A 9,435-nucleotide genomic window follows, 5' to 3' on the forward strand; every position below is an offset into this window, starting at 1 on the left:
GTAGTTATGGAACGCTTTAACCGTATATTTCCTTATTTATTTTATGTCATTTAGTTTTCAAATTAATAAAGACACATAAAAGAAAATTAAAATAAAATAATATACATGAAACGCACTTGAAAATTATTAAAATAATTAAAAATAAATCTCGATAACCATAAAAATCATATTTGAAAAAATCGATAATAAACTGCAAATTTTGATAACATATTGCGAAAATCGGTTTATCGTTATAGCACATTGGTAAATAACTGCGCGCCAACAAAATCTTCATTTATACGCCATAGCGCCTCCAAACAATTTCATTTCATTAATAATATAAAATAACATCATGGGAATTTTGGGCTTAGCGAAATTGATCGCAGATATTGCACCATCCGCCATAAAGGAAAATGAAATCAAAAACTACTTTGGTAAGTAAAACTCACAACAAAGTAATTGACACTTGTTTAACATACCGCCACTTCCAGGCCGTAAAGTGGCTATTGATGCATCTATGTGCCTGTATCAATTTCTAATTGCCGTACGTGCTGATGGTGCACAACTAACCACTGTGGATGGTGAACCTACTTCACATTTGATGGGTATGTTTTATCGCACCATACGCATGTTGGAGCACGGCATCAAGCCGGTATATGTGTTTGACGGTAAGCCACCAGATCTAAAGTCGGGTGAATTGGCTAAACGTGCTGAGCGTCGTGAAGAGGCACAAAAGGCCTTAGAGAAGGCGGAAGAAGCCGGCAATGCAGAGGAAGTGGAGAAATTCAATCGACGTTTGGTGCGTGTTACGAAAGAGCATTCGCGTGAAGCGCAGGAACTACTTAAATTAATGGGTGTGCCATATGTGGTGGCACCCTGTGAGGCGGAAGCGCAATGTGCGGCGCTAGTAAAGTCGGGTAAAGTTTATGGCACTGCTACAGAGGATATGGATGCGCTTACTTTCGGCTCAAGTGTGCTGTTGCGGCATTTAACATTTAGCGAGGCGCGCAAAATGCCGGTTAAAGAGTTTAGCTATGAGAAAGTGCTACAAGGCTTCGAACTGACAAGCACGGAGGTAAGTAGTCAGCAAAAAAAAAATTGTTTATACAATATTATAAAGCCGGAAATTCTTTCTACTTTACAGTTCATAGACCTCTGCATACTGCTGGGTTGTGATTACTGCGAAGGCATTAAAGGTATTGGTCCAAAACGCGCAATTGAATTAATTAATACTTATCGTGATATTGAGACAATACTCGAAAATATTGATCAAAAGAAATATACCGTTGCGAAAGATTGGAATTATAAAGTTGCGCGCGAGCTCTTTATAAAACCCGAAGTAGCAGATCCACTAACTATTGAGGTAAATATGTGTAATAAAGCAAATTTGCGATTTTTTTTAAATAAATTCTTACTTCCATGCTAGCTTAAATGGACTGAACCAGATGAGGAAGGTTTGGTGAAATTTCTCTGTGGTGATCGCCAATTCAATGAGGATCGTGTACGCGCTGGCGCAAAGAAAATACAAAAGTCAAAAAATACACAAACGCAAGGACGTTTAGATAGTTTCTTTAAGGTGAGTTAGTAAAAGTTAGTTTTAAAAAATTTAATTTAAAAAAAAATACAATTCTGTGCTCTCCCACCAGACTATACCATCTACGAATAAAGCTACACCTAAACGCAAAACAGAAGACGACAAGAAGACTGCCAATAAAAAAGCAAAGACTGGCGGTGCCGCACGTGGCAGGCGTCCCAAGTAAGACCTTATTGTTGTAATTGTATTACTGACTATAAATAACTATTCTAAGTAATAAGCGTGTTTAGTAATTAAGTATATTTTTGAAAATACGGGCTGTAATGCCGCAGACACATTGTTAAAAATTAAAGCCACATATACTGCTGTCATAATTTGTTAAAACTCAATTTTGTTTGTTTAATAATTTTAATTTTTTTTATATCAATGAAAGTTGACAGTACAGTTTATTTATTATTAAATTCTAAAACTTAGTTCGCAACTATTTGATATTACAACAATATTTTACATTTAAGTCAAGTCTACAACTTGTGTGTAAACGTAAAAAACTGCTTACAACTATAAGTACGATTAAGGCTTAAATTTATTACAAATGTCTCGTAAATAATGGAATAAAAATAAAAGTTGTGCACTATTATGAATACGTATGTATATTTTTTACAACAAATACTGTTTGGCTAGTGCGCGTAGAAAACGTGTTTTCCGTATTGCGGCCGCTTCACGTTTGATTTCATCATTGTTGTTTGCATTCAATTCAAGTGAGCCCATAATGGCGATCTATTGAGAAATTAAAAAAAAAAAATAATTAAAAAAAAATTAAATAAAAATATTGAAAAAGTAAAAAATAATAATTTAAATATTTTGTGTAATTATTAAATTTTTTTTTTCAAACTTACCGCCTCCAACTTGCGACTATGTTCGCCCTTTCTAGCGTGTAAATTGATTATGAATTCCAATAGGGTTGTGTCCCAAATGCAATTATAATATGCATCCATTGCATCGGTGAAATTCGAAGATTTCTCGGTGAGTTTTTTGAATACAATGCCATAATCAATTTCCTCCAAGAACTGTAAAACAATTAATTCACAATTAAATAAAATATTTTTAATTTCGTTTACAAATGCATTAAAAAAACAAAATTTACCTGACACAGCACGGTGGCCTGCATGTGACAGCCTAAATTCGATGAGCAACGTATCATTTTATGTATTATATAATCATCAGCTACACTGCGTTGCCGTGGAAATGTACAGTAATCGGTGCCGGTGATCAGCGCATTAACATAGCAACGCATAGCCGCTTCGTTATTGCCAATAGCTGTCGAATTTAAGGTGAAATTCAAATAATCATAATAATAAATAATAATAATAATAATAAATAAATAATAATAATAATAAATAAATAATAATAATAATAAATAAATAATAATAATAAAAAAATAATAATAATAAAAATAATAATAATAATAATAAAAAATAATAATAATAATAAAAAAAATAATAATAATAATATAATATTAATAGAAAAATGATAACATACCCAATTCCAAGTCACCCTTCGTTTTCAACCATGCAATAGTTTGTGGATAATATTTCAAAGCTTCGGTTAACAGCCAATGCAAAGTCTCACAAACTATACGCACGCTATAGGCCAAGGGACTGCAGATGAGAAATTTATTTAAATATTTGTGCTTCTCGCGTTAATAAAAATGTACTATGTGCCTACCTTGATATGTTAGTTGGCCACAAATGCATATATTCACCACACAAATCATGATTTGTATCATCGCGTAAGATGTTTTGTATTTTTCCAAGGCAGGATATGGCCAGCGAGAAGATCAATTGATGGCGTATACGTTTCAGAAACGGTTGTAGGCCCGTTGAAACTGCTAGGGAAGGTGAATTACGTGAACTACCACCACCAGAACCGCCGCCACCACCGCCAGGTCCACCGCTACGCTTCGTGGTATTCACAAACATTTGCAGCACCAAATCGAAGGCGTCACGGCACATCTTCTTAGAGCCTTTCATCTTTTCCATATCAAGCACGGTGGCTGCAAATGCAATGGGTAATTCGAGCTGTGGCAGGCGCTTATCCAAGAACGTTAGCGAATTCCAATCGCCCAGATTGAGCAGCATGATGGCGCAGGCTTCGATTATCTGTGGCAAGAGAGTTAACAGAATTTTAATTTACTGAATTTCAAGCGAATAGCAAGTTTAACATATTTTATTTTTTATTTTTTTTTGTAAAAGTTTTACATATAAAATTCACTTTGATCAAATTAACCTTTAAAAATATTTAAGTTTTTTGTGCGTTCACAAATCGTGTCAATTTAAGTATTTCTATAATATTTTCATTCTATTAGTATATGTATTTATTTGCTTTTAAATTCATGTGCAATCAACTCTGTAAGATTTGTTTATATTGTTATTTTTGAATGCACTTCGATCAGCTGTTCCTGTCAATTAAAAAAAAAATAAATTAAAATTACACACTCCCTACCTCTATGCGCGGTATAATGTTGTCGTTGCTTTGTAAGGAAGCTAAGCATAGCTTGCAGCGGTTGCCCAGCGACTGTAGATCCAAAGTTTTACGATTCCACTCTTCCAAACACTGTGTAATTTGTATGAATAAAATCTCCCAGTTGACCAGCTTGCCTAGCTTTGAAACCACTGTGGTAGGTGAGAGCTCCTGGCGTTGTGTCTCCGACTTCAGCACGCTTAGCATAGAGACCGCGCCAATGTAGTCCTGTAGGAAAAATAAAAAGTTATTTACTGCAATAATAAACACTGTGTGGCACAACATAAACTTACACTTTTTGCAGTCATCTCGCGTGCTTTGCCCAATAAGACATAAGCAAAGTCCTGTAGAAAACCTCTTTGCATAGACATGAGCAGCGATTTAATCGGTGTGGCAATCTCCCAACTTGGATTTACGGTCCACAATGGCTTAGCTGGATTGGTGGCAGCCAATTTGACCAGTAATTTACGCACAGTATTCGCATTTGTACAGGAGATTAGTTGACGTTCGAGTGAGCCGACATCAATGCGTATTACTAGAAATGTAATTAATAAATAATAAATAAATTAATATAAAAAAATATATAAATTAATATAAAAAATATATATAAATTAATATAAAATTAATTATAAATTAAAAATGAAATATTAACATTTTGTTTTTACACTTCATAACCTACTTTTCGAATTAAATTTCCATTCACTGAGCGTTGCAAGCGTTGGCACAGTGAGCTCTTCATCGGCTGTTTGTCGTTCTAGTTCAAGTAATTCTGTTGCTGAGAAGAGTTGCATGTGTTGCAAGTGTTGTAGAAATTGTTTGCCATTATTTTGCTTTAAAATGCTGTCTATGAGAAAGCTTTTGATTGTATTACGTTCGCCAAGCGTACAATGCGGCAGTACGTTACTGATTGCCTGTCATATTAAAATTAGTTTAATTAATATTTTTTTTTTAATTTATATGTTATTTACTTACATCTATAAGCGCCACGAAACAATTCATATGTCTATATTTATCAAAATAGTCCACGCTTGTAAAAATATTGCCCTCCTCAAAAATGCTGCGAACCAAATTTAATGCAGCTACTTGCATCTCGAGTGCGCGTGACTCCTTGAGTGAACCCTGAGAAATGGCCCCCTCAATGTCTAGTTCGAGTATGCGTCGGCTTACAAGCGGTATTTCACGTATATGGTTGTCCTCTTGTAGTATTTCAATGATGTCCTTGGAAGTAGTAGTAACACATAATTATAATATTTCAACACAATTATATTCACTTATTAACTCACTCTATACTGTTTCAATGAGGAGGCATTAAAGCGCTCCGTTAAGGTGGTATGTTGCTCGCTGCAGCCGCAAGCCAGTAGATAACCTTCCAGCTCCTCGTCATTCACGTGGCAAAAGAGATAACCAGCCGCTGTGCGTTTGGCCGATTCTGCTTTATAGTCCGCTTTCATTTCTTTCAAATTGCGTCGACACTCATTTACAGCTTCGCGCGCTTGTCTATATTGTTTGGTATATAAGTAGAAATTAACCAAATCGAAATAGATTTGTGCACGTAACTCGGCTAGAGAAATCTTTTGCATATGTTCGAAATTTTGTCGCATCGTTTCAGTGTCTGCGTGCAGCGTAACAAATGTGTCGAAGGTGAAGACATAAAATGGTTCGTTGGAGTTGCAAAGCTCCTGCAGATACTCCACGCTATTTTGTGGTGGTATATCAGGCGCGAAGAATTGATGCATCGGCTCCATTGGCACAAACCTGTAAAAATTGTATGGTGAAAATTAAAAAAATAATAATAAATTAATAATATTATTTACTTACATATTCGACATGGAGGGGCGCGCTGCTTTCATAGCAATATCTTTTAGAATTTGCAAACGTAGCACCCAACGGTGATAGAAAGTGAGCGCAAAGCGCGCTGCGTGCTCATGCCCATCAGATGCTGCAAAATAATATTAATATTTATTATTTTTAATTTTTTTAAATATAGTTTCCAAAAACTTACATATTTTTGGCTGGAAATCCTGCTGCAAAGGTATAGTAACCAATTTTCCAAAGCATATCGTGCACAAATCACGCAATAAAAACAATTGCTTTGGTATGGGTAAGCTCTTTTCCAATACATCTGTAATTTAATACAAATTAAAAATAATATTTATATATATAATTTGTACTCACCTAAATTCCACTTTAACCACGTGGCTACTTTAAGCGTTAAAATCTTCAAAGCAATTTGTTTACGCGGTATACGTAGGCCGTCCATGTTCATCGTGCCAGCACCACTGTTTACGCCTGCGCCTGGCGTCACCGGTATGCCACCCGGCATATTTTCTGTGTCTGGCGAAGTTAAATCATATTGTGGCGGCATTATTACATCTGGTGTAACAGATATGAATTGTGACATTAATTCCAATGCGCTGGGATCTACAAAATAAACATTTTTAACTTCCAATTCGTTTATTATAAAAAGTTCTGTTTACCTGGATTGGGCTTTTGCAGGTGCTTGCTAATTAATTGCGGATCGAGTAGAAATTCAAACCAAAGCACCGTTTCGGCGGCAAGCGGTACCGCTTTTGGACGTAAAGGATCGTCCATTTTTTTATTTAATGAATTTAATGCACTCTTTTCAACGCTCATTTAAAAGTTTTAACAAAATTAACATTACAAAAATGTATGCAAGTCGCTAATAAACATCTGTTAGAATGTGGAGTGTCAAATGCAATCAGCTGGCGACAGTGTTGCAGGTTATTTGTAAAAGCTTGATAATATACAGGGTGCTAGTTATGCAGATATTATTGTATGACTTTGAACCGTCTTATTTAGCGATATTAAAGCTTTAAGTTTATATTACATGATGTTATTTTAATAAAGTACTTTTTCTATAACAAAAAATATCTTTAGATAAACAAAAAATCAGATAAACAGTAAGTTGAATCGCTTTCGTTTTTCAAAGCACTTCTGTCACCCCTTATTCGCTGATGCTGTTAAAAGTACCGGTGCAGAAATTCAGCGCACATAACGAATTCGTATTAAATAATTTTTTAATGTAAAGTTTGGTGTTTTTAGTGAAAATATTGTTGTAAAAGTGGTTTAAAGTTAATGAGCTAAGTCTAATGTATGCGTGTAATATAAAGTATTTATTCGTCGGGCGCTTTTATATATATAAAAAACTGTATTCTTAAATTGTGCGTACAATTAGCTATAACTGTTTGTGTGTGTTATGAAAGAATTCTTTTAGCAACGAATTATGAGGCTTATTTCCGCCTTCCGTTTGGGCGTTGCATACATATAGCCCTGATTTGATTCACACGGAACTCTGATTTGATATTTTGACTCTTAAGAATGTAAGTCAGCATTATTATATTTATCTCTGTATATTGTAAGCTTATAATGCCGTTTTCGGGCAGCATATATGTATGTAAAGTTATATATGTACAATGCAAAGTATAGATGGCGAATACGCATTTACTTAAAATTGAGGTTAGGATTTTACTTAAGCTATTTTTAAGACTTCCGCCGACTTGATTAACTTGTGACGAACTTAATGTCAAAACATCCAAAATTCTTGTTAATACTGCAGTCTTGATAAAGAATTTGAACACTCTCGGTGTAAATTTCTAAAAATAAAAAATATGTTTTTAAAATGTATTTTTTTCTGAAATCTTAAAAATGTTCCGTACAGTTCTTTGTATGTCCACATTTAGTGATGGATTGAGCAAACACTGAGAATGTATGCCCTTAGTACTTTGTTTCGAGTATTCATTGACTTCTAGTTATACATTTGATATAGTACTATTTCATATTTGTAGCTCGAAAAGTCTTTGAGGTAAAGAATACATTTACATATACATACATACATACAAATATTTTTGAATTTATTATTTGAATAAGTTAATGTGGTACATTGCACACTGCATCCTCAAACCAATAGATACATTTTCATTTCCTCGACTCTTAACAAAAGACAGCTTAAACATATGTCCCTTTAAAGATACATATGTATATGTAGCTTTCTTCCATTTGTGCAACATAAAACGCACAGTGGATTTGCATAGTTCCATCCTAAGCTGTGGTGCTATATCCGACTGCAAAGTGTCAGCTCCCTTGCCGCAATGTCGTGATTAAAAATACAAATTGTTATTAAAAATTACAAAAAACATGCGATCGTGGTCTATTTACTTACATTCGTATTATCACTGAGAGAACCAACTATTTCCATTTCTTCTAGTTAATTAGTAGAGGATGCATCTGGCATTGAAGCTTTGAAGTAACATTCAATACAAATCGTTATTGTCTATGTTCGTTTATGCCACTACTTACGCTTTCATCTCGCGTTATCGTTATCATTTTACATTATATTAACTTAATATATTCAAAGGGTAGCAATTTTCAATCAATTGTAGACGACCTAGAAATTCTAGGCATTGTAATTCAAGCATGTGTCAGCTTTCGGATGCAAATCATAGGGTCTTTTAATTCATTTAATAAACTTTATTGTATTTTTATCCGTTTAAATTTTCCAATAAATTGTATTTTTCAAAAATAGATTCAAGTCGGCAGCACATAGCTGTCAAATGAAGTCAGCTGTTCATTGAGTTGCCACTCGATATAAACGGCAAGTTATTAAGGAGGGTGTTCCAAATTTAATGACACTTAATATTAATTTTTTATAGACTGTTTATTTCATTAACCCTTATATATTGTTTTTGTTGCTCTTTTGGTTTTTATTATACTAATACATTAATTTGTATATTTACAGCAGATGTGGTAAAAAACAACATTTGGTTGTAAGGTAAGTGAAAGTTGAAAGGTAAGTGAGATAAATTTTCTATTTACATATATATTATTAATGCATATTGTAATTCAAATGAATGGCCTTATCAATCTTTATCAATATATACTTATGTTTTTACTTTATAGATACAAATTGTATATGCATATGTATGAGTATATATGAAGGAAAGGTATTTAAAATGAATGAATGAGGTCAGGTTTATTCCAGCATCCTTTAAATAGCAAAACAAATTGAAAATAAAAGAATATAGGATTTCTTAAGGAGGTTAGGTTATGTTAGTTACATATACTAAAATTTTATAATTGTTTCTACCTAATTTATTTAAATTGATTCGCAAAGAGTGTCTGAGTGATTTTTTTTTTTTACCCAACGTACAACTGGACCAATTATATTGATCAACTTATTAGAAAAGAAAATTTAATAAATTAATTAACATATGTACCTGTGTTTTTTTAAGTGGAAATTTCTAAAGCCAATGAGACAACAATAGCCAACAACAAATATTCACTTGTCACTCTTTCATACACAAAGTGAATGTGCAAAATATCATCTATTTCGAGGGAATCCCATTAAAAAATAACGTTTTCTGTGTGAGCCACGGCTCATATGT

General features: G+C 33.7%; 2 protein-coding genes and 1 long non-coding RNA gene across 3 annotated transcripts; 1 reads left to right on the plus strand and 2 right to left on the minus strand.

Annotated features, from left to right (window-relative positions):
- The first annotated feature begins 210 nt into the window (after positions 1-210).
- On the plus strand, positions 211-2,154 carry LOC105218875 (flap endonuclease 1). The gene is made up of 5 exons (XM_011194730.3): positions 211-413; positions 471-1,054; positions 1,124-1,342; positions 1,406-1,555; positions 1,626-2,154. The coding sequence occupies exons 1-5, from the start codon at positions 332-334 to the stop codon at positions 1,737-1,739; spliced, it is 1,149 nt and encodes a 382-aa protein (XP_011193032.2). The 5' UTR covers positions 211-331; the 3' UTR covers positions 1,740-2,154.
- On the minus strand, positions 1,794-6,757 carry LOC105218887 (integrator complex subunit 8). The gene is made up of 14 exons (XM_054233213.1): positions 6,511-6,757; positions 6,209-6,454; positions 6,036-6,155; positions 5,852-5,972; positions 5,317-5,788; positions 5,006-5,251; positions 4,713-4,944; positions 4,327-4,568; positions 4,016-4,261; positions 3,239-3,672; positions 3,053-3,171; positions 2,658-2,830; positions 2,410-2,580; positions 1,794-2,290 (listed from the first exon to the last, which is right to left on the minus strand). The coding sequence occupies exons 1-14, from the start codon at positions 6,665-6,667 to the stop codon at positions 2,171-2,173; spliced, it is 3,099 nt and encodes a 1,032-aa protein (XP_054089188.1). The 5' UTR covers positions 6,668-6,757; the 3' UTR covers positions 1,794-2,170.
- Positions 6,758-7,094: 337 nt separating this feature from the next.
- LOC105218876 (uncharacterized) lies at positions 7,095-8,614 on the minus strand. The gene is made up of 4 exons (XR_852110.3): positions 8,351-8,614; positions 8,214-8,290; positions 7,711-8,133; positions 7,095-7,647 (listed from the first exon to the last, which is right to left on the minus strand). It is a non-coding gene; the product is annotated as an uncharacterized LOC105218876 (long non-coding RNA).
- Positions 8,615-9,435: the final 821 nt, after the last annotated feature.

Source organism: Zeugodacus cucurbitae, chromosome 6 (assembly GCF_028554725.1).
Source record: "Zeugodacus cucurbitae isolate PBARC_wt_2022May chromosome 6, idZeuCucr1.2, whole genome shotgun sequence".
NCBI lineage: Eukaryota > Metazoa > Arthropoda > Insecta > Diptera > Tephritidae > Zeugodacus > Zeugodacus cucurbitae.

What these genes read in the sequence shown, in the direction of transcription:
- LOC105218887 (XM_054233213.1), bottom strand. Translation starts at nt 6,667, where the DNA reads ATGAGCGTTGAAAAGAGTGCATTAAATTCATTAAATAAAAAAATGGAC. An exon ending in ATGGAAATTTAATTCGAAAA is followed by an intron (nt 4,569 to 4,712) that starts GTAGGTTATGAA and finishes TTACATTTCTAG; the next exon opens with TAATACGCATTGATGTCGGC. An exon ending in GCGAGATGACTGCAAAAAGT is followed by an intron (nt 4,262 to 4,326) that starts GTAAGTTTATGT and finishes TTTTTCCTACAG; the next exon opens with GACTACATTGGCGCGGTCTC.
- LOC105218875 (XM_011194730.3), top strand. Translation starts at nt 332, where the DNA reads ATGGGAATTTTGGGCTTAGCGAAATTGATCGCAGATATTGCACCATCC. An exon ending in TGAAATCAAAAACTACTTTG is followed by an intron (nt 414 to 470) that starts GTAAGTAAAACT and finishes CGCCACTTCCAG; the next exon opens with GCCGTAAAGTGGCTATTGAT. An exon ending in GTTTAGATAGTTTCTTTAAG is followed by an intron (nt 1,556 to 1,625) that starts GTGAGTTAGTAA and finishes CTCTCCCACCAG; the next exon opens with ACTATACCATCTACGAATAA.